The sequence below is a fragment of the Ambystoma mexicanum genome, chromosome 2p (genome assembly GCF_040938575.1).
Source record: "Ambystoma mexicanum isolate Mex_15411 chromosome 2p, UKY_AmexF1_1, whole genome shotgun sequence".
NCBI classification, from domain to species: domain Eukaryota; kingdom Metazoa; phylum Chordata; class Amphibia; order Caudata; family Ambystomatidae; genus Ambystoma; species Ambystoma mexicanum.
In genome coordinates this window covers 590292753-590320106 of record NC_090923.1, presented here as the reverse complement: position 1 = coordinate 590320106, position 27354 = coordinate 590292753, and the positions used below count along the sequence as shown (strand labels likewise).

General features: G+C 49.7%; 1 protein-coding gene across 5 annotated transcripts in view; it reads right to left on the bottom strand.

Annotated features, from left to right (window-relative positions):
• The window catches only part of FANCD2 (FA complementation group D2), a 2923540-nt gene that overhangs the window by 1186449 nt on the left and 1709737 nt on the right, over positions 1–27354 (bottom strand). For all 5 annotated transcript variants that reach the window (XM_069644087.1, XM_069644091.1, XM_069644090.1 and 2 more), the window contains one exon: positions 6970–7085. In XM_069644087.1, the coding sequence (XP_069500188.1) occupies positions 6970–7085 (116 nt within the window). The remainder of the gene's footprint in view (positions 1–6969; positions 7086–27354) is intronic.

Below are 27354 nucleotides of genomic sequence, written 5' to 3'. Positions count from 1 at the left end.
GTCTATTCAACCATCAGTGCGTACCCCAAGAGCTCCATGGCGAGGAAGGTCCCTGGTCGGAACAGCTTGCAAAGGACGTAGATCTCCTCCAGAACGTTTCTGGAAGAGCTTCCACTCATGGGAAGATGAAGTATGTGTGCTTGAGCATCAACCGTGATATTCTCTCTTCCGGACAGATGAGCCGCAGTCAGAGAGACACTGTTATCCAGAACCCAGAACCATACTCGCTTTGCTTCTCTGCACAGAGGCAAGGACCCCACACTACCTTGTTTGTTGAGGTAGTGTATGGTCACTGTGTTGTACGTCAGCACCAGCACAGTCTTGCATTTCACAGAGAGGAGGAAAGGGACTATGGCCAGCCTGATTGCCCTCAGCCCCAGCAAGTTGATGTGTTCCCGAGACTCTGTGGGAGATCAGAGACCGCCCACAGCCAGGTCTGACAGATGAGTACCTCAACCAGTGCAAGATGTGTCAGTGACCACCATCACCTGGGGCAAAGGTTGATGAAACAATGCACCTTTCAGCAAGTTCTTGAACGGCTCACCGCGCAAGTTCCTGAGCCACCTGAACGGCGACCTGCATAAGGTCTGACATGTGGCCCTGAAACTGCGACCAATGGCAACAGAGAAGTCACTGAAGCAAACTCATGCACAGCCTCCTTCTCCCAGATGCAGCGGAAACGCTGCAGTGCTAACGCGAATACGCATTATCAATCGTTCTTGCAATCGCACAATTAAGTGAAGCCCAAGATTCCAATTCCTTCCTTGCTTACCATATTAATTGGTGCTTTAATCAAAGGAAACCTATATTGCAGCCTCAGTAGAAGAGCAAGTCACTCGAAACACGTGTCCGGCTACTCCAGTGCTGATTAAATATACACCAATTTTACTATAATCCGTGTTTGTAAAAACAAATTTTTTCTGTCTCCATTAGTGGAAGACTTGGCAAGTCCCCACACCTACACTCACCGCAGCGCTTTTCACACCACACCTTACCACACAGGTCCTTGCGCTCAACCTCACTGTCCTTTTTATGCCAAACTCAGCCTTCATTCACCTCCTACACCACTAGGATGCAGGAGACAATGAGGGCCAAAGGCACAGTAAAGCCGAGGTGAGAAAATGTTTCTGGGATTCGAGGACATTGACCATCCGAAAGATGTTCACCACTCGGTCCTCGGCCGGGAAAGCCCTGCCCAACCGAGTGTCCAGACCGCAGTGATAAATTGGAGGGACTGGGTTGGTGAGACTTTTCCCAACAGCTATGCTAAGCTCATCTATCCTTGTCTGGTTGACATGTCCCAAACCTTTAATGTTGCAAATATAAGGCCTGCTCTGCCTGAGATATTTTCTCTCACCTCCATCTTCACTTTCTCTGCCTTACAGAAAGTTGTCCGTCTCCTTCCAATACTGCCATGCCTGCTGCTCTCTTCTGCCCAGTCTTTCTTTTTTCTGCCAACCCCGCCCTTCTGGACATGATGGTGGTGTTGGCATTCAGCTGCTTCTTCTCCTCCCATGGATCCTCCCTGCTTCTCATCTTTCGAGTACCCCTATTCTTTCTTCTCTTGCCCCTCATTGGCTCTCATTGTTATTTATCGTTTTCCTGGTCTTGTTTCAACTTTTTGCAATGACCTTGACCACCTCCTCTCTATTCTCCTGCCCTCTATTTCTCCTGAGGGACTTTAACCTTCACCTCTTTTCTACTCATGCTCCTTTACCACTCCTCTCTAGCCTTTATGTCTACTCACTTCTCCAAGTTCCCACTCAACTTTCTCATACCTCCTTAGAGGTATACTTCCTTTCCTCTCCTTCCCCCAGAGGCTCACTGTCTCAAGAGCCCTGGTCCTCTCCAAGCTGGACTACTGTAACAGCCTCTATCTAAATCTGCCTGCCTCTACTCTCCGCCCTATGCAACTTATCCAGAACAGGGATCGTATCTCTCCAGGACTGAAATCTCTGCACAGGCTCCCAGTGGCTGCAAGGATTAAGTTCAAAACCCTCTGCATTGTACACAAGGCCTTCTGGGGTCAGGGACCGAAATACCTTCCAACTCTCTCTACCTAAATATCTCCCTTCTCGAGCTCTTGGCTCATCTGCCTCCAACTCCCTTACGGTCAGTCGCTTCTCCAAGCAACGAGTTGGTGGCAGATCACTCTTCAGCAGGGGCCTCTCTCTGGAACAGCCTTCCTGCCTCCCTGAAACTTGAGGAGAACCATCTCCGGTTCCGGAAACACCTCAAAACCCTCCTCTTTGCTTCTGCTTTCTCTCCCCCCCCCCCCCCTTGCTGAATTCCTGACCGTAATTGCCCTGGTTACCTGGCCACCCTTTTGATCTCTGGCCCAGGCCCCGTCAATTACCCACCTGCACTGCCTCCCTGGCATGGGGACCGTTTTTCTGTATCCTTTCAGTCCCCTTACTAGCACTTATGTCTGCACTTCCTTGCACCTGCCACTAGCTGGCTGTTTATGTGTCATATGTATTCCACTTCCCATGTACTGCACTTCCCCTCTCCCATGCCCCTTGCGCACTTTTCCTTTCCCCCCTTCCCATGCACTTGCGCGATCTGAATGACACCTGGCCTAGTAGGATCGTTGTTTGTCCTCCCATTGTTCCCCCACCTTGCCTCGTCGCGCCTTGAAACACCTGTGTATCGGTGCGTTATAAATGCCATATCATATCATATATCATAATGTCAGGTTCCTCCCTGGACCTTATTTTCTCCACTATCCCCATCTCTGAATCAGTTACACCTCTCCCAATCTACTACTTAGATCATTCCCTTCTGTCTTTCTTCTCCTCTCTTCCTTCCTCTTCTCAGTCATCCTCCACCTTATGTCGCTGTGACCATCGACTAATATTTCCTCCTTTTCTTTTGTTATTGCTGCTACTCTCCCCTCCCTCGCTTTCTGCTGATTCTGCCCTACCCTGAACGACTATTTTGACTTTCTTTACCCCACTGTTGCATTTACCCAGTCTTATAGGCCTTCTCTGCCTTGGATGCCACTGACTCTTCGGGCCACTCGCTCCTCTGCGACAGGCTGAGCGGCGTTGCTGTGGCAGCGACTGACTTGTCCCTTTTATCTACTCTCCATTCTACCTATGACACTACTCCTCAACGTTAAACATTTCCATTCTTTCTTTACCTCACTTGACTCATCATTGTCTTTTCCAGAACCTAAATCGCATTCTTTCTCCTCCTCCTGATCGTGTGTCATCTTCTCCCCTCGCGACATCTGACTTTGCTAACTACTTTACATAAAAAATCTCCCCAATCGTTCTTCTATTTCCTCCTCTTCCTCACTTCTGCCTCTCTGTCATGCCTGGCAGTCCAGTCAAACCCAGCACGTCGGCTGCCACACAGGGAATAGCAAACTTCAGGGGAAACGCTTTTATTAAGGCACAATGCATTGTAACGTTCGATTCACCCTGCATGCGCGTTCACGGCTAGAATTACCTTCATCATTACACTCGGGTCTTGTCATGTGATGTTCCGTTAACGTGATCAACATTACTATGTCCATGCTTACGCGTACTACGCGAGTGGTCACGTGGCAAGTATTTAACCCGGAGTGTTAATGGTAACGCTGCATCTGATCGTATCCTGTTACCTGCGTTCCGGAGCTCAGAGATCAGTTTCTCGCAACTCCAGCCTTACACCGCGTTCCCCTGCGGTGCATCTTTCCATTGTTCAGGTGCTCAAATTCCACTCGGAGCAGCCGGCTGGGCTAACAGTCGGCAACCTTGCTCTTTGTTAATTTTGGCTTTCCGCCATTCCAATTCCTTGTACTGTGAGCGGATCCGCCTCCTCTCCCAGTCCATTAATTCAGGTTGTCCTTTTATGTTAAAGGAAGTTCAATTGTCCCTTTTTGCTGTAATCCCATTACTCTTCCTAGTTTAGGACTACCTTCAATCTCTCTGAGACCAATCTGGACTTTCCTTACCTCACGGATCCTACAAGGGCATTATCAGTCACCATTTACCCCCACTACACCTTTGGGGTTTTCCATGCAGGACTAAGTGCAATGGACTCTATGGACGCTACACTAAGTGTACCAACCCGACTCTAGTGTGGCCCTCGTTCCATTCGGGTTAGTTCCCTTACTAACTTCCTTCCCAGTCATTGTTCCCTGGAATACCTACTGACTTATTGGATTCTAGCTGTGACTGTCCTAATCACAGGTTAGTGTACTTTAGAAAGACTAATAGCTGATGCTTGACTGTGGTAAAGGTTCTAAAGTCATTCTTTATTTATTTTCACAGTCTGGTGGTTTTTGTTCCTTACACACCCTTTCCACTGATTACTCTCTTTGGCTGTCAAATTTAACCAGCCAGAAAGTGACATTAGTTGGAAGGTCTAATATTGACGGACGTCGCTCTACCCCAAGTCACTCAGGGACGACTCCAAGTCTATCCTTTTTGAATACCTACCTGTATCCTTTGATTGGTGTACTAGTGGTATTTTCTGGTTTGTTACACTCTCCCTCTAGCTGTACTACCTTTCCTTCCTCTGTGATGTCTACATTCCACCCTCACCGATGTGGATACATCCTCTGCTGTTGCTAGAGGTTCATCCTACCTCCTCCACTGGTGATCATCTTTCCCTTCAAATTCTGCTATATTCTACACTACTTTCTTATCTCACTGTTCTTTTCAACACTTCACTTTCCTTCTCTACTGTTCCTTCTTACTTTAAGCATGCCTCAATCCTCCATATTTTGAAAAAGCTTAAACTCAAACCTTCTTTGCCTTCTAACTTACGCCCAATCTCTCTTCTCACCTTTCTCTACACATGTCTGGAGTGTATTCTTTATTCCCATGTTTCGGCCTTCTCTCGGCCGCTTTCTACATGGGGCGACCGTACTATTCTTCTCTCATCTCTTGCTGGCCTTCGGTTTCAGGGCTCTGTTCTCATTTGGTTTCACTCATATCTCTCAGGTCGCCCCTTCTTCGTTTCTTGGCTGGTCACTCTTCCTCCACCTTGCCCATCTTCCAACACAGTGTTCCCTAAGCCTCATTTCTCTGTCCTCTTCTTTTTCTCTCTATAACTCTCCTCTCTGCTCTATCATCTCGTCTTTTTGTTTTTCCAATCACCTCTATTCGGATTACACACATATTCCTATCATTCACCTCTTTTATTGACTCCATTCACTCTCCTTTGACTGCCTGTCATCTTGCTATACAGTTATGGATGTCCTCCCACTACCTCCACCTTAATCCCTTGAAAACTGAGGTGCTTTTCTTTCCTGCTTCTACCATTCCTCTCCCACTCCTTACTTCCTCTGCCTCCTACCCCTAACTACACTTTCTATTTCGGCACAAAATCTTGGCGTCATTCAGGATTCCTCAATTTCCTTCTCCTCTCAAATCTCTTTATCTCTTCTATCTCACGTTCTTGCCGCTATCAGCATCATTTAACATCCAGAAAGCATGGTGGTTCCTTATTTTCTCTTCATTCAAACTCCTCACCTCCTCTCTAGTTTTCTCTGAACTATTCTATTGCTCATCTCTCCTCTTTGGTCTTCCGTCGCCTCACCTTGCTCTCCATCACTCAATCTATCATTCATTGATCTGTGTACTCTGCACTCTTTCCCCCTGCAAATCTATGACTTCTGCCCTGCCTCTCTATAGTGGCTATCTTTTAAAAGTCGTCTTCTCTTCAACATCCTTAGTATTTTTTTTAAATGTTGCTACAGCCTTGTGCCTCCTTTTCTGTCTTTTCCGTAATCTCTTTCTATTCCAAAGCCTGTTCCCTCCGTTCCCAATCTGTTTTTTTTTTCACTTAACTGTTCCCGGTACCCCCAGTGCACCAACCCATTTCCGCTCTTACTCTGCTTAGGCCCAAGCATTGGAACTCTCTCCCTCTCTCTCTCTACGTTTCATATCCTCTTTTCCAATTTTAAAAACCTGTCTCAAAACCCATCATCTTTCTCGCTGATCTGTTAGTTTTGTTTCTTTACAAGTTCATTTTATTATACTGCACTTTACTCTGTTAAGCATTTAGATGCCAAGTGCTATAAACATTTAATAAAATACAAATATAATACAAGTAGAGGACTTGAATATACGCAACGAAGACCCAAGGAAGAAGTGTGACTGGGATGTACGGATATATCACGCGAAGGAATCGCCGGATTCAGGATAACAAAACCCAGAGACTTTAATGTTTTAACTCGAGGGCCAAATCATCCCGTTGTCAAGTTATATTTTACTTAGCTGGCCCACTAAGTGTAACATTATTTAATTCATCTGTATTCTTTTAAATCGCACTTTTTAACTACACCTTATATTGATCTGACTCGGTTTCTTGACAGAGGATGTTTAAAATTTGAGGAATACTTAAACCATTAAAGAAAACACATTTCTTTGACATTTTATATTGTGTTTTCATTACATAAACCCGACATAAAAGTACCAACCTAAAATGTCTTAACTTTGGGTGAATCACTGTTTACACTGCAGTACTCTAAAGCAAAGGGAAAGCCCAAAGTTAAATAGCCACACAATGAAAATAATTCATTGTTTCAATTGTGAGGTCATAATTATTTACTGTTAAGGTTACAAAGAGCATTTAGAAAAAGTACATACCCCTAATATTTGTCTGTATTTTTACAACACTCTTGTGGCATGGCACAATCGGGCCAAAATGATACACTATTTGATTTACTGGGCAATTGTTACATTCTACATTGCAATTGTATGGAAAAAGTCAGGGGGGCGTGTGCAGCAAGACTGAGGTTACATTCTGGATTTAGAGTGGAAGAGAAAAGAGGAGTGGACAGGGCGAGTATTAACACATAAGTCTGCAATGCAGATCCTGACGGAGGGAGAAAAAGAACTGAGAGGAAAGAGTTAATTTGTTTATGTATGTTCTAGCAGACAAGTGGAACTTTGACCAAGCATGACAACGCCAATGAAAAGTAAAAAACATTTTGTAGAAGAGTTTGAAACCTATTCAACCAAACTACCATACCTTATCTGTCTGGGTCTTGTCCGCTTCAGTGTTTTCGCCCTCCTGGTGCTCATCAATCTGAGAGCTGTCAGCAGAGGAATTTTTGCTGCCATCTGATGTGCGTTTCTTACCCCGCTCTTTTACCAAAATTAAATGGACAAAGAAGAATTATGCATGGCAATAGACATTTTTGAAATATTTTAAGGAGGCAGGAAATTAGACATTTTACTAAAGCGGCAAGTTATAACAATCACTTCATTGTTGAACATTCAAATTATGCATCTGAGCCAAGCAACTATGAAAGTTAACTTGATGTGCGATTTTCCTGCAGCGGTGCCATCAGTCTCAACTCTTTACATACTTGAACACTAGGCAACTCATTAATGTATTCATATAAACAAACGTAACTCTAAAGGAGAAATTACCTTACCCAAATGTTCTTTCTATGGACTCTTCTCCCGCAGATTCCTCATCAGCTCATCAGATTCCTCAGTCAGCTCTGATCATCGGCTCCGGAAGTGACGTCAGGCACCATGCATATACCATGTCACTACGCCCCATACCTCAGTTCCTCCCAACCTTTCCCGAGCTCAAACACTACATAGGAAAGGAACAAGTTACTTACCTGGAACTGTTGTTCTCCAGCGTGGGTCTGGCATGGATTCACATGCACATGAATATTCCCCGTCGTCAGGCTGGGAATCCTCGGTAAAGAAAAAAAAACCAGTATCAGTTTTGTTTCTGATCTGTCTTTCGTAGTAACAACCAATCACTGGTCTCTGCGTCATACTGACCACAGCCAATGACTGCCCTCTACCTAAGCACCGCCTCCGGCAGCCATCTTCAGATTTGGAAGCACGTGAAGTGGCAGTATGGCCAAGTGAAGAGCCGCAGAGGGGTAGGTGGGAGGGTTCGCATGTGAATCCATGCCAGACCCATGCTGGAGAACAACAGTTACAGGTAAGTAACTTGTTCCTTCTCCAGCATGGGGTCTGGCATGGATTCACATGCTCATGAATAAAGAATACATAGCAGTACACACATGCACAACCACGGGAGGTGGCAAAGGCTCAACATTAAGCATTACATCAAACTCAACATTAAGCATCTTACCTCCTCACCAGGCTCACCTCAGGCGAACAGGTTGCGCAGCACTGCTTGGCCGACCCTGGACTCCTCCCTGGAATCCCGATCGACGCAGTAGAATTTCGTGAAGGTGTGCGTCGACCTCCAGTAGCAGCCCTGCATATGTCCAGCATGGGCACACCAGAAAGGAACGCCGTGGTAGCTGCGATCGCTCTGGTGGAATGGACTCTCGGACGGCCAGGCAGCGGTCAGTTTGCCAACCGATGACAGTACATGATACAGCCGGAGAGCCATCTGGAAATGGAAGCCTTCGAGAGAGCCTTCCCCTGATTGACAGGTCCAAAGTTCACAAAGAGTTGTAAAGTCTTCCGAAAACACTTCGTGCGGTCCACGTAGAACTTCAGCGCTCTAGCCACATCCAGCGAGTGCAAAGTCCTCTCAGCCGGCGACGAAGGCGACGGGAAGAACACAGGCAACACCAAGGGTTCGTTGAGATGGAAGTCCAACGGTACCTTGGGCATGAAGGAGGGGTGCGTCCTGAGCACTACCCTCGTGTCGTGAAAAGTCAAGTACGGGGCCTTGCAGGAAAGGGCCTGGATCTCTCCCACCCGTCGTGCGGAGGTGATGGCCACAAGAAACGCTGTTTTCCACGACAGAAACTTCAACGGGGCCGAGTGCAGAGGCTCGAACGGAGGTCCCATGAGCTTGGTCAGCACCACGTTGAGCTCCCACGCCGGGGCCGGCGCCTTCACCGGCGGGAACGATCTGAACAGTCCCTTCATGAACTCTTTCACCAGACGATGAGACCACAGGGACGTCCGCCCCGTGGTTCTGGTGTATCGGGAGATCGCAGCAAGATGAATCTTGATGGACGCGTGTGCCAGTCCAGCTTTGGCCAGCGTCAGCAGGTACGGCAGTACCTGGGGAGCCGTAATCCGTAGAGGCTTAATCTTCTGTGCGTGGCACCAGACAGAGAACCTCTTCCATTTGTGTCCGTAGCATTTAAGAGTCGAGGACGCCCTGGCCTTTGCAAGAACCTCTCTGCAGTCGGCCGGTATGTCGTATCCTCCAAACTCTAGCGCTGCAGGAGCCAGGCCTGCAAGTTCAGCGATTTCGGATCGTGGTGGAGGATGGCGCTTCCTTCCCTGGAGAGTAGATCCGCGTCCACCGGCAGCTTGATTGGCGGGGACGTTGACAAGTCCAGAAGGTCCGGGAACCATATCTGCCTCGGCGACGCAGGTGCGACGAGGATCATCCTGCACCGTGACCGCTTGAGCTGGTTGACGAGCCGGATTAGCAGTGGCAAAGGAGGGAACGCGTAGAGGAACAGGCCCTCCCAGGGGAACGAGAAAGCATCGCCCATGCTCCTCGCCTGGGGAAACCTGCTGGCGAATCTCCGGCACTTGGAGTTCGTCGCCGTCGCGAACAGGTCGATCTGGGGTGTGCCCCACCGTCGGAAGAGGCGATCCACTAGATCCTGCCGTAGTTCCCAATCGTGGCACGAGCGCAGCTCCTTGCTGAGTGAGTCGGCGATGGTGTTTTTTATCCCTGCCAGATGAAACGGCACCAGAAACATCCTTTGGGCGACGGCCCAATGCCACAGGTCCTGCGCTTCCTTGGACAGTGCTGGGGACCTGGTTCCGCCCTGTTTCCTGATGTAAAACATGGAGGTGGTGTTGTCGGTGAAGATCCTCACCACCTTGCCCTTGAGGGACGGAAGGAAGGACCTGAGGGCCCAGAACACTGCACGGAGCTCCAGGACGTTGATATGGAGGGACTTCTCCGTCGGGAGCCAGAGGCCTCTCGCGTGCAGATTTTCGGTGTGCGCTCCCCACCCTTCCAGGGAGGCATCCGTGGTCACGGTCTCCTGGTGGTCTGGGGTCCGGAAGTCCATGCCCGCCGTCAGATGCGCGCGGGTGCCCCACCACCGGACCGCTCGGCGGAAACTCTCGTCGAGTGTGATCCTCTCCTCGAAGCCGCCCGTCGTTTGGATCCAGCGCGCGTCCAGGAACTCCTGCAACGGGCACATCCGGAGCCTGCACATGGGAATGAGGTAGATGCAAGAAGACATCATTCCGAGGAGGGACTTGATGGACCTCACCTTGGCCGCGTCGGAAGCCAACATCCGCTGTACCTTGCCCAGGATGGACCTGGTCCTTTCCTCCGACGGGGAGGCCAGAAGGGACACTGTGTCGAGCTTCGCTCCCAGAAACAGTGCGTTTTGCGCGGGTACCAGGTGGGACTTGGCGTAGTTCACAGAGAATCCCAGGTCCGTGAGAAGTTGGACTGTCCTTGCCGTGTGCTCCACGGCGAGCTCCCTCGTCTTGGCTCGGATGAGCCAGTCGTCCAGGTAGGGGTAGACGTGGATCCCCTCGCGGCGCAGCTGCGCCGCCACCGGTGCAAGGCACTTGGTAAATACCCTGGGTGCTGACCGTAGTCCGAAGGGGAGGGCTTTGAACTGGTAGTGACGCCCTTGGACCACAAATCTGAGGAATTTTCGGTGCCCCTTTAGGATGGGAATATGGAAGTAGGCATCCTCCAAATCCAACGACGACAGGAAGTCTCCTTCCTCCAGCTGACCCAGGACGTGCTGGAGGGTGACCATCTGGAACTTCTGTGCCTTGATGAACTTGTTCAGACGTCGCAGGTCTAGGATGGGGCGCCATCCTCCCGTCTTCTTCTTCACGAGGAAGTATCTCGAGTAAACTCCGGAGCCCCGAAGCCTCTTTGGGACGAGTTCGATGGCGCCCTTCCTGAGCAACGCCTTTACCTCCAGGAGAAGCTGAGGGACGTGAAGCTCTCTCCTGGCCGCGGGGGGACGCGCGGGCACCTTCTTTGAAACTCGAGCGCGTGGCCCCGGGCCAAGGTGTCCAGCACCCAACGGTCAGTGGAGATGGACTCCCACACGCTGACGAAGCTCGCCAGCCGGCCTCCCACCGGGGTGCTTTGGTGGGGGCCCGACCCCACGGCCGGTTCAATCCTGTTTCGACGAGGCTTTGCCGCCTTGACCTCCTTGGCGACGACGGCGGGGTCCTCCAGACTTGCCTCGTCCTCTGTAGGCCTCTTGAGACGATGAGCGGGCCGCTTGACGGTAGGTAGAGAAACCGCTGCCGGAACCTTTGGAGGCGCCCTTGCCTCCGCTGCTCCGAAAGGGCGTCCGTCGTTGCTGTAGAACCCCAAGGGCCCGGGCCGTCTCAGTGTCCGCTTTAATGGCCTGAAGGGAATCGTCCACTGTTTTCCCAAACAGGTTGATCCCATCGAACGGCATGTCCAGGACTCTGGTCTGTACGTCTTGACGGAAGTCCGTAGCCTTGAGCAATCCACGCCGCCTAAGGCACACGCCGTTGCCCAACTGGCAAAACCCAGTGTCGGCGATGTCCGTCGCAATAGTGATGGCGTGGTCCGACGCCACCTCACCTTCCTGTAGGATCTTCAGGGCATCCGCCCTCTTGTCGTCCGGTAGGAAGTCCAGCAGGGGAGCCAGTTTGTACCATAGCTCACTGTCGTATCGGGCCAGTTTCTTTCCCTCGCCGTCCGGTGGGGAAGTCGAAGTGGAGACCGCACCCCCCCCCCGCCGAGACGACGGAGTCCGGGGTAGGCTGCGCCCGGAGGCACAGGTGGGCCGCGTCCGGGACCCGGTACTTCTTTTCGTACCGGTCTCTTCTAGCTGGCGTCGTGGAAGGGTTCTTGAGGAGGGCGAGGCCCTCATCCCAAATGTCGTCCAGTAGAGGCACCGCGAGGACCGTCTTCCTCTTGGCCTTGCGCCGTTGATAAAGGAATCCTTCCTTTTTCTTCTCCTCAGGGCAGAGTTGGAAAAGCTCGGATGCCCTGGCGATCATGGAGTGGAACGATCCAATCTCGTCGGGCGGAGAGGCCCTGGTGGGAGGTGACGACGGGAGATCCTCGTCGTATACCTCGTCGTCCGTACCCGTCGCTGCCGTGTCAGTCCCCGTATCATCCCCTCGGGTGGACGGGGAGGAGGGCTGGACGGGTCGCGACGGCTGAAAAGGAGGTGGAGGGTGAATCCTTTTCTTGGGAGGGGGAACACCCGAAGGTCCCGGTTCAGGATCCCCCGACGGGAGAGGCTCCTCCGTCGGCAACGGTAGTCTCGTCCTTATCTCTGAGCATAAGGACTGTATAGCCAACAAAATGGCCGCCGGGTTGTCTTGCGGCGCTGGCAGAGGGGAATCCGACGGGCGATCAGGGGCCCCGTCGGCACCCTCGACGCTGTCGTCGTCACCTGCGTCGGGCTCCATCCCGACGGGCCGGTCTTCATCCACGCCAAGGCCGTGGCTTAAGACCTCGATCAGCTCTTCCTCCGAAGCCGAATCTACGACGACGCCCTGCCCCCCCTTTTTCTTCCCTGCCGGGGATTTCACGGGGGTCCTATCGATGGGCACAAAAGAGGACTCCCTCCGAGGTGGCAGGGAGACTCTGAGCCCCGAGGTCGCCACCACTGGTGTAGCCTCCACAGGCTGAGCCAGGGCCGCCGCGACAGTATCGATAGAGGGCTTGGCCGGATGGATTAAGGCCTTCACCACCTTAGGTGCGCTCACCGCCTTATCCTTGAGGGGGGGGGGACACTGCCTCGCTCCCCCTCCGATGGGGCCTTCGAGCTCGACCGGGGCCTCTCCAGGAGCTTCGCCGGGTGCTCGCCCTTCCTCTTACCCGACCCAGAGCGTTGGCTCGTGGCTGAAGGTGCCGGGGAGGGTGCGCCCTGCCTGGCGCCCGTAGAGCCCGACCGTTCGGCGCTCCCGGTGCCAGCGGACTCGCGGTGCTTGGCCTTGTGTTGGACCTCCGTCGCTGGGGCGTCCTCAAAGGTCTTAGAAGACCGCTCGGATTTCTTCCTTTTCTTCTCGCCTGACGGGCTCTTCCCTTCCAGCCAGTTGGCGAGGCGTTGGTGGCGGTCCTTCATGGTCCGCTCCGACATATTGCTGCAAAACGCACAGTCCTTCTCCACGTGCGTCTTGTCCTCATGTAAGCAGTAGAGACAAAAGGAGTGTTCGTCCTCCTTAAAGACGTTCTGCAGCTGGCATCCAGGGCAGACCCTGAACAGCTTTCCGGGCGTCGAGCTTCCCTTCTCCTGGGCCATGTCCGGGCCTGAGAAGCTTCTGGAGTCCTCCAAAACGTAGCTCGACGAAATCTTCACCCTTGAGGGGCACAGACGAATCCGACACGGGTCCCCGTTGATCGGATGGAGAGTCGGTGGAGCTTGAGGCTCTTTTGACCGGAAAAAACGAAGTTTTGAGAAAAAAACGTGAAAAATTAGCACTAACGCTCGAGAGCAATAGCACGAGGATCCCAACACATGAACGTGCGGTAAAAATCTGAAGATGGCTGCCGGAGGCGGTGCTTAGGTAGAGGGCAGTCATTGGCTGTGGTCAGTATGACGCAGAGACCAGTGATTGGTTGTTACTACGAAAGACAGATCAGAAACGAAACTGATACTGTTTTTTTTTTCTTTACCGAGGATTCCCAGGCTGACGACGGGGAATATTCATGAGTATGTGAATCCATGCCAGACCCCATGCTGGAGAAATGGAAGGAGGCAAACCAGCTTTCATTTTAGCAACTATGGAATAGAAACCAATAGGTTAAAAACATTCCAATTATTTTTTTTTTCATTTAAGTAACTGAGATGAGCACCCCAAAGCCATCGCCAATGTACTTCATGGAATCAGAAGCGAAAAGCCACAACACTTTCTGAGCGGGGACGGCTGGGAGGGGTGATTTTCTGCAGGAGAAGAATCCATAGAAAGAACATTACGGAAAGGTAATTTGTCCTTCAATGGATTGCTTTTCTCCTGCAGATTCCTCAACTTGATAGACTCCCCAAGAAGTAAGGCAAAGGAGGCGGGCAGAAAGGATTACACAAGCAGGTTCTGCACAACCACTCTGCAAAATCGTGCATCAGCCCCACGTGCAACGTATAATGCTTTTTGAAAGTATGTAAAGAGGACCACGTAGCAGCACAGCAAATGTACCGAACAGGGACCCCCTCTGAAAGGCTGTGGAAGCAGAGACTCCCCTGTCGGAATGGGCCCTGATACCCAGTGGGACGACTTTTCCAGCCTACTGATAGCAGTCAGAGGTGCACAAAACTATCCAGCGCAAGATGGTCTGTTTAGTAATCGCAAGACCTTTGCGTGAGAGAGAGTGGGCGACGAACAGCTGTCCAGTCTTCCTGAATTCCGCTGTGTAGGTAACATAAAAACCGAGGGACCTTTTAGAATCGAGATGGTGAAAGCTCTCTTCTTCCTTAGAAGGTTGAGGAGAGGGGTTAAACACCGGCAAGTCAATAGATTGTGAAAGGTGAAATTCCGAGACAACCTTCGGAAGGAACCCTGGTCTGACCTTGAGAGATATCTTCTCCTTGAAGAAACGCAAAAGGGGGACTTGCAGCATAAGGCCTGCAGCTTGCTAACCCTCCGGGGCGATGTGATGGAAATCATAAAGGCTGTCTTAAGGGACAACAACCTAAGCGAACACGAATGCATAGGCTCAAACGGAGTCGCCATAAGAAAAGTGAGAACCAGTTTAAGGTCCCAATACAGAACAAAGGGAGTTGGCGGGAATTTGCTGAGAAGGCCTTTCGGGAAGTGGGCCACGACCAGTATGGTAAAAAAGGAACCTTGATCCAGGGAATGTTTAAACATAGAAAGGGCTGCCAAATACCCCTTGACAGTTGCAACCGGAAGGCCTGAAGAGGCTAGTGACAGAAGGAACTCCATCACCATTGTGGTAGGGCAAGAAATGGGGTCAACCTCTGGCTCCCTGCACCATGCCTCAAATCTTCTCCACCTGCATGCATACAGGGATCTTGTAGACGGTCTGCGTGCAACCAGCAACACCTCAAGAACATCCTCAGAGAGGTCCCAGTCATCATACCTCATCCGCTCAAGAGCCACGCATGTAGGTTGAGGGAATCCAGGTCGGGCGCAGAATCCGACCCTCCGACAAGGTGTGGAGTTCCGTCCACTAATGCAATCAGTGAGATGGACAGATCCAAGAGGTCGGAGTACCACGTCCTCCTCGCCCAATCTGGGGCGATCAAGATTTTGACGCTCAAAACCTATACAACCTCCTAAGAATCATCGGAATGACAAGGATCGAAGGGAACGCATAATGGAGAGGGAAAGTCCAATCCACCAGAAAGGTGTCCCCCCCAGTGCACCGCTCGCCGGGAATTCCCTTGGGCAAAACTGTTTGCACTTCCTGTTGGCTTCTGTGGCAAACGGATCCGCTGCTGGGGTACCCCAGAGAGAGAAGACCTCTTACAGGACTTCCTGGCACACTTCCCACTCGTGTGAGACCGTGCTCTGCATGCTCAGAGCATCTTCCAAACTGTTCACTGTCCCTGCCAGATGAACTACTGAGAACGAGATTTGATTCTATAGCAACCAGAACCAGTTACATCGCTTCTGTGCAGAGGGAACGGTAATGCACTCCACCTTGCTCGTGCATGGCCATCGTGTTGTCCATCAGAATGAGAACATGCTTCCACTTGAGCAATGGGGTGAATACCTTCAGGGCTAGACTTATGGCTTGCAACTCCAACCGGTTGATATGCCACTTGGCTTCCAACGCAGTACATAGGCCTCTCACCTGCAAGTCCTCGCAGTGAGCGCCCCAACCTTTCAGGGGCGCATCCGTGACCACTCAGATCTGAGGACAAAGAGGCGAGAAGGGTTCCCTCGAAATAAAATTCTTGCGCATGTCCCACCAACCGAGTCCACAAACTAACTGGCTGGACACCCCGAGAGGATCCGAGAGCGCTCCCAGATACTGAGACCACTGGTCTCGTAGGAAAATGCAGGAGGCCATGAGGCCCAAAAGGCAGAGAAAGGAAGCCTCTGGTAAGGTGGAGTGGTTCCGGAACAATTGGACCATCTGTTTTATGTTGTCGGCTCTCTCCTTGGGAGGAAGGCCTTCCCTGCCCGAGTGTCTAGGACTGCCCCGATGAACTGGAGCCTTTGGACCAGTGTCATGTAGGACTTCTTTAATTCCGGGGAGAAGCCGAGCCTGTGCAGTAGCAGACAGGTGTCGTCTAGATGAGTGAAAACCTGCAGACAGGTGTCGTCTAGACGAGTGAAAACCTGCTCCGCTGACTTCTCCCAGATCAGCCAGTCGTCCAGGTACGGGAATACGTGGACTCCGGATCTCCTGAGGTGAGCCGCGACTACCGCCATGAGCTTGGTGAAGACCCTTGGAGCGGAGGTCATCCCAAAGGGCAGCACTTTGAACCGATAGTGCTGGTCTCCAAAGAGGAACCGCAGGAATTTCCTGTGCTTCTGAGGTATAGGCACATGGAAATAGGCATCATGCAGGTCTATGGACAACAGCCAGTCCTGAAGCTCGAGAACGTGGAGAATATCTCTGAACGTCACTATCCTGAACTTGTTTTTTCTCAGGAACAGGTTTAGACCCCTGAGGTCCAGAATGGGACAGAGACCTTCTACTTTCTTGGGTACCAGGAAATACCAGGAATACCAGCTCTACCCTCTCTGATTGGGAGGTACCTCTTCCACGGCACCCTTCGACAATAGGGCTCTCAGTTCTTCCTGGAGCTCCAGTCCCGGTTGGATCGGTGAAGACAGAGGTCTGTCTGGAGGCTTTCTCAAAAAAGGGAGACAATAACCCCACCAAATCAACTGCAGGGCCCAGGCATTAGATCTTATCTCCTGCCTTTGGGACCAATGCCCTGCCAAATGTCCACAAACTGGTATGTCGTGGGAGGGGAAAATCAAAGCGGCTACGCAGGCGCCGTAGTCCCAGCAGCAGCTGTCTGCTGGCCCTTATAAGCACCTCTGCCTCTTCTGGGACATGAGAAACTGTCAGGACTCATAGTTCCACCAAGTTAAAACCATGCCTCTCCTCTGATAAAAGCACAGGCACATTACACCCACATCTATAATCAATACATAAAAACATACAATTTTATTCTCCGGCCCAATCCACCAACATCAGAACTCTGAGAACAATGCGCTTATGGAGTAAAGGATGCTATGGTAAATGCTGGAAGTTATCATGGAGATTATGGCGACCTGCCATGATTCACGGCACATTTCCGTCTCACGCCACACGCAGCAGTCACATGACGTGATCCATAGTTCTTAAGCACCTCCTATTGTTGTCTCGGCACTTCTGAATTTGCGGAAGTGCGCTTAGGTTATGTTTGTCTTGTTATATTGGATTATCTTGTCTACTGGATAACTTGCCTGTTTCCTGGAACTTCTTTCGTCTTGTCCCTGTCTGTTTTGTCCGCCTTGGTTTCACGTCAATCTTTGAATCTAACCGACCCGGAACTCTGTACTCTGTACTGGAGCAGCCGACCTGTTTTGTCTACTTTGGATTCCACATCAAATGAACCTGGGAGCATTCCCTTTTACTACAGTCCTTTCAGCCCCTCTAAAACACAGACTAGAGACTTCCGGGGTGTTAGCAGGTTTCCCGTCAGGCGTCCGCGTTTTGTCGGTTTTAGCCGTTTAGACTAGAGACTGCTTTACCGCTTTAGGTGTCTCCGTTTACGTCTGGGATAGGTTGTTGGGGTTTGCTCAATTCATCCTGGTGATTCGGCTGCTCCGGAATACTCTTCATCGCAAACTTCAGTAAAACTACGGTAAGAAATCATCTCACTTTATTCATTATCCACTTAATATAGTACTGTCACTACTTCTTATTAGAATAACACCGGGGTGTATGTATTACAGATACTTTGGGCTTTCATCAAGAGGCATCACTGCACTGCAGTGACTATCTGTTCAAGTTGCCGAACAATTTAGTTACAACCGTAGCAGCCTTCTTCTGTTTTATTACAGAGGTTAGTTCTTGGTCACGTAGATGTAAATAGATTCTTGTCAAAAGGAGTCATACTAATTGGTTCCTCTATTGTATCTTAGGAAGCCTGGTGTTCGAGTGGGGTCCATTCTTTCAAAGAATAGACCCTGCTGTCCTGCTTATTGTGCAGACAGTAGGTTATATTGTTGGAAAGAATCCGTCAGCTACACTATGCGGGCAAGTAGAAGGCGGAATCTGACATATTCAGAAGCCTCTACAGAATGGACCCAAATGACACCTTGGCTCATATAATGCATTTGATTACTAAATTATGTACGGATATGGCTACGGCTCAAACTTCTACGCAATGCTGCATAGATTAGCTACTGGCTGGTTTACAGCCTACTGTACCTCCTGTTACCATGCATGCTGTGGCATCAGGGTTGTCTCTCACTAGACAAGAACCAGGCCCTGTCTATATGATGGCCCAATTCCCTTTGGCACCTCCGGAGAGGTTTAATGGGGACCCTAAAGACTTATCGAACTGTCTTAAATCAATGCCGCTTGCACATTTTGTGCCGGCCTAACTCCTTCCCTGAATCAACCACAAAAGCAGCATTTCTGTTGTCCCATTTAGGTGGGACAGCCCCATCTTGGGCTAACCCTTTATTAGAATCTGGGAGTCCTTTATTGTTCGATTGAGATGCCTTAATAGAGGCCATGGGTCGTGTCTTTGATACCAGGTACAAGACCCAGGCTACGGACTTGGAGTTATTGGGGTTGCAACAAGGCGACTTAACTCTGCTATCTTATCTGGCTAGGTTTACCCAATTGGTAGTCGAGACAGGTTGGCCGGATGGTAAGAAGGCGTCTCTGTTATATAAGGGTCTATCGGAATCTCTGGAAGATACTCTTGCAACGGTCCCTGTGGTGCCCACCGCTTTTCCCTAGCTCCTTGATATGGTATTACAGATAGATGGCAGGAAGGCGGAACGAAAAGGCGAACGCAGAACTATGGTCCCAGTGGCCATGACTGCGTCCAGTCCTACCACAGCAAACAGTGAACCCATGCAAATAGGAGTCGTGAGGGGTACTTTATCTTTGGAGGAGAGAGAACTAAGGAAGAAGAACAACCTTTGTTTTTACTGTGGTACTTCTGAACATCTTTTGCAGTCATGCAACAAAAAACCTAAGAAGCAGGGAAATGCCAGAGCTCAGCCATAGGAGGAGTCCAACTACGGAGCAATGTGCATTGAGAGTCCGCTAGGACTATGCCTTATACTGTCTCCACCCAATGCTCAATCATTACCGATTCTGAGTGGATCATCAATGCAGTGCTTGACTCTGGAGCCACTGGCAATTATATTGATCGTACATATGCCAGGAATCTGGGGATTCCCATACACAACCCCATTATTGATTGGCAGACAGGGGAGGTGGAGTTTGTTTCCAGACATCACAGTTGGCAATCCAGGTTGACCTTTATTGCTCAATACACCCGTGATAGGGGCAATCACGTCCACTTTCTTACACAAGGAATCGATCATCTCAGAGATGTATTTGACGTCAAGCGAGCTGACATTTTACCCCCGCATAGACCCTATGATTGCCCTATAGACCTAGATCCAGGGGCAAAAATACCATCAAGTCAGATTTATTCATTAAACCAGAAGGAAGATCAAATCCTCAAAGAATATCTGGATAAGTCACTGAAAACAGGCTTTATTTGCCCCGCATGTTCTCCCGCGGCTTTGTCTTTGTTTTCTGTGCCAAAAAAGGAGGGGGGTCTTCGGCCATGTATTGATTACAGAGCCTTGAACACTGTGACCATAAGAAATCAATACCCTATACCGCTGATTTCAGTCCTGGACCAGTTGGGCTCTTCAGTGATTTTCACTAAGTTAGATCTCAGAGGAGCCTATAACCTGGTCAGAATACATCAGGGGCGAGTGGAAAACGGCATTCAAAACCAAATACGGCCTATACGAATATTGCGTTATGTTGTTCGGCTTGTGTAACGTCCCTGCACATTTCAGCATTTTATTAATGATGTGCTCAGAGACATGATGGATAGATTTATAGTGGTCTATCTTGACAATATTTTGATTTATTCCGATTACTACGAGAACTCTGTTTCACATTCATTGTATGCTAAACTGGAGACATTTATTTTTCATGTCCAAGGTGTCAAATTTCTGGGGTATGAGATCACTGATAGAGGCATACAAAGGAGTGTCTCCAAGGTGAAAGCCATATTGGAATGGCCAGTTCCTACCTGCTTAAAATCACTGTAATCTTTCCTTGGCTTAGCCAACTTTTATAAACGGTTTGTGATATCCTTCTCAGAGATTGCCGCCCCACTTTCAGTACTCACTAGTAACAAGAAACCTTTTATCTGGAATCCTGTGGCCGACAGTGCCTTCAAGACCCTTAAGTTCGCTTTCACTACTGCTCTGGTGTTACAACACCTTGACTCTACTCTACCATATGTGGTTGAAGCAGATGCTACAGATGTGACGATAGGGGCTGTTCTATCTCAGTGTTGTAAAGATGCCTTCTTGGTATGGAGGCATAATTTATTGGGAACAGTCACTCTTGTGCTTGTGTATACAGATCACCGTAATCTATTGGCTTTGCAATCTATAAAGTGCACAGCAGCATGCCATGCTCAGTGGCACAGGTTTTTCTCACAGTTTTATTTCACGATTACTTATCGCCCCGGTTCATTGCATTCTAAGGCCGACGCCTTAACACGCCTTGCTGGGTATACCACGAAACGTAATGATAATGTTACCTTACTACTAATCAGGACATTTGTGGATGCACGTTACAGACGTCCATGAAATCCCATATACAGTCCTGGGTCAAACAGAATCCAAAAGTCATTATTGAAAAGAACATCGAGATAATTTGGGCACTACCTTATGTTCATGGAAAAGTCTACCTTCCCGATATGTCTACTTGTAAGATGGCCGTGTCATGACTCAAAGATAGCGGCTCATCCTGGTATCAGAAAGACATTAGAACTGTTACACCATTGGTGTTGGTGGCCTGATATGACCAAAGATATTACCCATTATGTTGCCTCTTGTGCTGTGTGTGCTCAGGGTAAAGACGCACATACTAAGCCCATCGGTCTACTTCAGCCTTTACTGATTACTGATTCTCCTTGGTCCATGAGCTCGGTGGATTTTATAGTCGAACTGCCAGCTGTACAAGGGTTTAATACCATCTGGGTAGTCATGGACTATTTCTCAAAAATGGCTTTGTTTATTCCATGGCATGGTCTCCCTACTGCTCCTGTATTGGCAGGCTTGTTCTTGAAACACGTCTTTAGGATTTTTGGTTTACCAAGTATCATAGTGACAGATAGTGGTTCGCAGTTCACGTCCCGGTTTTGGAGAGCTCTCACTAGTTCCTTTGGCATAGAGGATAGGTATTCCAGTGCCTCTCACCCCCAGACTCATGGCCAAACTGAATGCGTGAATGCCATGCTTTAACAGTATCTACAATGTCTCATTATTCAGCATCAAAGGTCTTGGCTTTCTGCTTTGGTGATGGCTGAGTTTGCTTAAAATAACTCATTACATACAGCTACCGGTTATTCACATTTCTTTGCTTTGTATGGACGTCATCCACGTGCCCTTCCTACCCCTGCTATTGTTTCTCCATGAAATCCTGCCATGCTCATGTGCGCCCAAGAGCTCTCCAAACTGCAGGCAGGAATCAACCAACATTTGCTGGAAGCAGAGGCACGTGCAAAACATCATGCTGACGCTTGTCGTTCAGAGTCCCGTTTATAGGGCCAGAATGAAAGTGTGGCTGTCCACGAAACATCTGCGTTTGCCAGGTCGGAAGACTCTCCTGCCTCGTTATGTCGACCCATACGTCATCATTGATGTTATAAACCCGGTGGCGGTGATGTTGTCTTTACCGGATTCTTGGTAAATCCATCCGGTCTTTCATGGTTCCCTTTTGAAACCTGTGCATGAGGAGGTAATACTTCTCAGACGCAACTGCCCCTTGGCGGCTTTGGGTTCTGACGAGTATGAGGTTGACCAATTCCTCTATACTAAGGTCAAGAAAGGTGTTTAGTCTGTATTTAGTTGACTGGAAGGGATACGGCCCCGAAGATCTTACACTGGAACTTTGACCATATCCATGCTCATGGCCTTCTGGCTGATTTCTGGACATCTCGTAGGGTGGGGCGTTCTTTAGGGGAGGAAACTATCAGGACTCATAGTTCCACTAAGTTAAAACCATGCCTCTCTTCTGATAAAAGCACAGATTCATTACACATAGTGAGCGCACACACACTATCAAACCATGTACTCACCCACGTCTTCAATCCATACATATATCATCTAGGATGTCTGTGAGGTCATACCCTTGATGGGGAATGGCGGACTACTTGAGGCTGAGTGCGTCAACCACCTTCTCTACTAATGTCTGAAATTTGACACGAGAGTGGGTGTAGAGTTGGTTTTGTTGCATCTCGAGTCTGGAGATGTGTCCAACCCACTGGTATCTTGAAGGCCCTGAGCAAGTACCATGATATCATGATATGATAAGACATTGGTAACACGCCTATACACAAGTGTTTCAAGGCGCGACGAGGCAGTGGTGGGGGAACAGAAGGAAGACAAACAACTATCTTACTAGGCCAGGTGTCATTCAGATCAAGCAAGTGCAGGGGGAGGGGGCAAAGGAAAGTGCGGGGGGGAGGTGGGAGGGAAAGTGCAGTACATAAGGATAATAAATAACAAGATAAATAAAGGAACGTCCAGCTGGTTGCAAGTGCAGGGTGAGTGCAGACAAAGTGCAGGTGGGCAGACTGTAGGGATACAGAAAACTGTGCTCAGGTGCAGGGGTTGCCAGGGAGGTATGTGCAGGCCTGCAACTGGCAGGCCATGGGCCCGAGATCAGACGGGTGGCCAGGTAACCCAGCAGTAACAGTATCAGCAGGACTTCAGCAGGGGAAAGAAAGCAGAAGCAAAGAGGAGGGTTTTAGGGTGCTTATTGAACTGAAGATGGTTCTCCTCATGGTTCAGGGAGACCGGGAGGCTTTTCCAGAGGGAGGCCCCAGCCGAAGAAAGAGATCTACCACCAACTTGTTGCTTGGTGAAGCGACGGACCCTGAGTGAGTTGGAGGCAGATGGGCGAAGGGCTCGAGAAGCGAGATATTTAGGAAGAGAGAGTTGAAGATATTGGGGGCCCAGGCACCAGAAAGCCTTGTGGACAATGCAAAGGGTTTTGAACTTAATCCTTGCAGCCACTGGGAGCCAATGCAGAGATTTCAGTCCTGGAGAGATACGATCTCTGGGCTTGAGGCCAATAACAAGTCTCGCAGTCCTGTTTTGGATGAGTTGCAGAGGGCGGAGAGTAGAGGCAGGCAGATTTAGAAAGAGGCTGTTGCAGTAGTCAAGCCTAGAGAGAGTCAGAGCTCTGGAGACAGTGAGCTTCTGGGGGAAGGAGAGGAAGGGAAGAATGCCTCTGAGGAGGTGGAGATGGTAGTGGGACTTCTTGGAGACGTCAGAGATGTGAGGAGAGAAGGAGAGTGTGGAGTTGAAGATGACCCCAAGGTGTTTTACCTCGCAGGAGGGAGCAGGAGGAGGACCAAGGGAGGCTAGCCAGAGTGTGAGAGGAGGGAGTGGGTGTGCCAATTAGGAGAATCTCAGTCTTACTGGCATTAAGGCAGAGGTCATTGGTGGCACACCACTCCTGGATAGCAGACAAACAGTCAGAGATGAGGGAAGGAGAAGAGGAGGCTGAAGGTAGCCTGAAAATAAGCTGAGTGTCACCCGCATAGCACTGAAAGTTGTGGCAGAAAGCGGCAATGCAGTGGACAAGAAGTGCCAGGTAGAGGTTGAAGAGAGGTTAGACCCCTGGGGGACACCACAGGTAGAGACAAAGATAGCTGAGAGGAAGGACCCAAGTTGGACCTGGGAGGGGCGGTCGTAGAGGAAGGAAGTCGGCCACGCCAGGGCCCGACCGGTGATACCAAGGTTATCACAGAGACAATTAAGCAGGATGGCATGGTTGACAGTGTCAAAGTCAGAAGAGTGATCGAGCAAGATGAGGACACAGGGGGTGTTAGAGTCAAGGTTGGAGAGCAGGTCTTCACGGATGTTCAGGAGAGCAGTTTCCGTGCTTCTGGCAGCGCTGTACCTTGGCAATCATGAAGCGCACAGCCCTCCAGCAGTGAATGACGCCGCCATGCACCAATCCGTGAGCGGCAGCCACTCGGGGCTGGACAGGCTTCTCTGCCCAATCAGATGCCTATCTGATTGACATAACTCCCGCTGGAGCATTCGGCTCCTTTGGAAACCATGACTCAGCTCTCGGAGTAACGGCTTGCTCCGCATCGCCTCCGTTATCATACTCGCAGCGGGGACACCACGCACAGCACTTGAAGACAACAATTTACACACGAGCAACAATGTCAGGTACGTGCTCGCTCGCCATCCAGGGCGCACACTAACACAGAAACTAAGTTTGCACCAGACTGTTTTGTGCAACACTACTTGCAGTATTCCGACCTTACACTGAGTCCCCTTTACCCATTAGGAAACATGGAAGCAGACATTTTTTTGCATTTTGACGACGCTGCAAGGCGGGACCTGAAAACCAGAGTGTCCAGCTGCTACAAATTGCAACACCTCGACTCACACTTCCATGAAGATTTCTAGAATAAAGGTACTACGTTGTTTGCACTTTCTAATATAAGGGTATCCTGCTTTTAAATAAAGGTATCCTGCAACAATGTTGTTTAACAAAATAACTGGCTACTATACAGAAATTTGTTTTCTGACACGCCACATTAGACCAACTCTCGGTTTGATTTATTAATTATTTCAAACTGCCACGCCTGCTGTGAGATTTGAGCCTGTCTGCCTTTCTGTTTGTGGTGTGCACCTTGAATCAGTGGGTGACCCCCAGGGTAAGGATTATGTTCTCACTTGCTTTTCCTATATTTGCAATCCTAGCATCAGATTTATTCTAGCCGAATAGTTTCTGAGAACAATCCAAAAATTCATTTTGTATGTGTCTGCCTCCACACAGGGTAAAGTGTTCTCCTTTTTCTCGCCCTGATGAAAAAGGGCAGACCCTCATATAACTATAAAGAATTGGGCACTGTCGGACTCTGAATATTAATAGAGACCACAGCATTCCCATCCTTTCTTCTGTTTCTTGTTTTTTTGATTTATGATTCAATTTTGATTTATCTTGCATCTGATTCATGTTCATATCAAAGCTTGTTATTTGCCTTATTTTTTGTTGTTGTTTGAATTTCTCTTCACATCATGAGTTGAAAACTGCACAATTATGACAAAGTTTCTCTTTGGTTTTAAAATTTGATCTTATATACGTTTGTTCCTTTTTGAACTGTGTGATTTTTCAACCAAGAATGTTTCATTCAATTTGTTTAACAACAAGGATTGATTCCAGCATCTATAGTGGCTTAAAATAATTGTGATATCTGTTTCAGATACACACAAGTTGGAATTGTTCAAATTATAAATTTGTTTTAACATAGTGGACACTATTGGTTACATATTTCTTTCTTAATGTCCCAATCCACTTTTTGCTTTAGGGACTCTCCCTAACTTTCTTTTGGCATGGAAATATGGCAGCTCTGAAGCCAGACTGATGGTCATGAAGGAAGCCAACAGATTCACTGTGGACAGTAAGCTAGGAGATGGCCAATTTCTCTAGGAGCTTGCCCAGGAAGGGAGTGATGGAAATTGGGCGATAGTTAGCCGGGCAGGAGGGATCAGCAGATGGTTTCTTAAGAAGAGGGTTCAAGAGGGAGTGCTTCGGGGGGATGGGAAGACTCCAGTGGTGAAGGAGTGGTTGCAGAAGTCAACCAGGCCAGGAGCCAGGTTTTCTATGTGGTCCTTAATGGTTTTGGAGGAACAGGTGTGAACCTGTTTTGACGAGACTTTCATAGATCAGACTTGTCTCATTGGTGGAGAACAGGGGAAAGGCAGAGAAGGAGGGAGGTGCAGTGGCCACGGAAGGGCCAGAGGAAGAGCGGGGAGTAGCGGAAGGGAGGGGAGAGGAGGAGAGTGAGGACAGGATGCCCTGAGTTTCAGAGATGAAGTGAGAAGCCAGTGCTGTGCAGAGGGCCTGGGAAGGGACAGGAGAGGTAGAGACTGCACCAGGTTCCGCCAGTTCCTTGCAGATTTTAAAGAGTTCAGCCGAGTTGTTAGATGCTGCAGAGACGCGGGCTTGGATATGAGCTCCCTTCTTGGTGAGGACAGAGACCCGATATTGCCTTTGGGCAGGCGGCAGGCCAGTTTGTCAGAGGGTGCACAAGAAGCATGCCATTTGCTCTCGGCTACCCTGCGCGGTCTGAGTCATACCAGGAGTTGCACTTGGCTATGGGCTTCAGGCGGATCCTCATGGCAGGGCCAAGGATATCCAGAGTATCAGATATAGCAGAGTTGAGCGTGGAGAGGGCTGTCTCAGGGTGAGACAGCCAAATGGGAAGGGGGTTGTAGGGGGGTGAGAAAGTGGTGGCAAAAGCCTCAACTGATACGCGATTCATGGGTCGGATGGCCAAGAAGGTGGGTGGCAGTGATGTAAGAGGCTTGGCCTGAGGGGTAGAGAGGGTGAGCTGGGAGGAAAGGAGAAAGTGATCACTCCAGGAGAGAGGAGTGGTGAGAGGTACAGAAAGGGGAAGGTCTGAGGAGATCAGAACATCCAGAGTGTGCCCTGCAAAGTGAGTCGGGCCAGAGGGAAGAATAGTGAGTGAGAGAGAGTCGCACAGGTCGCAAAAAAGTCCAGAGGGAGGACAGGAGACATCCAAGTGGATGTTGAAGTCACCAAGAAGAAGAAGTAGTTCAGTGGTGGAGGCCAGGAGTGAGGAGGAGAGGTCTGCCGACTCAGAGAGGAAGGGGGAAATCTAACCAGGTGGCCGATAGACAGTAGCCAGAGTAAGGGAATGGCTAGGAGAGAGAGAGAGAGAGAGAGAGCCTGCAGACAAAGCATTAAAAGGAGGAGTAGGCCTGCGTAGGAATGACAGAGCCAGGAATACACTCGGGGAAGATAAGGGCTACACCCACTCCTGAGTGGTTGGATCTGGGCGCGGAGAGATTCTTGTAGCCATCGGGGAGGAGCGTGTCAAAGCTTGTGACATACCTGGCCGTAAACCATGTCTCGGTGAGGCAAAGGATATCAAGGGCAAGTTCTTCCAGAAGGCAGCAGATGTCGGAGGAGTGTTTGACAGCTGAGCGAGAGTTAAGAGTGGAAATGTGGAGAAGGTTGCCATCCTTGAAGGACTCCCGGGAAGGGGTACAGATCAGAGGTACGCCCTGCGGAGGTGCCCGCAGGGAGGCAGAGAGGGAATGAGAGGGCAAGGAAGCTGAGGAGGAGGCAGCGGAAGGAGAGGGGACAGCAGTCGAAGAAAGGAAATTGAAGAGGTGCGGGAAGCATCTATCAAAGAGGTGAAGGTTGGCCTGAGGGCCTTGGACCAGGACGGTCCCGTTTGAATAGACATTAATGATGACCCTAGAGGAATGCAAGGCGGCCAGGAGGGCA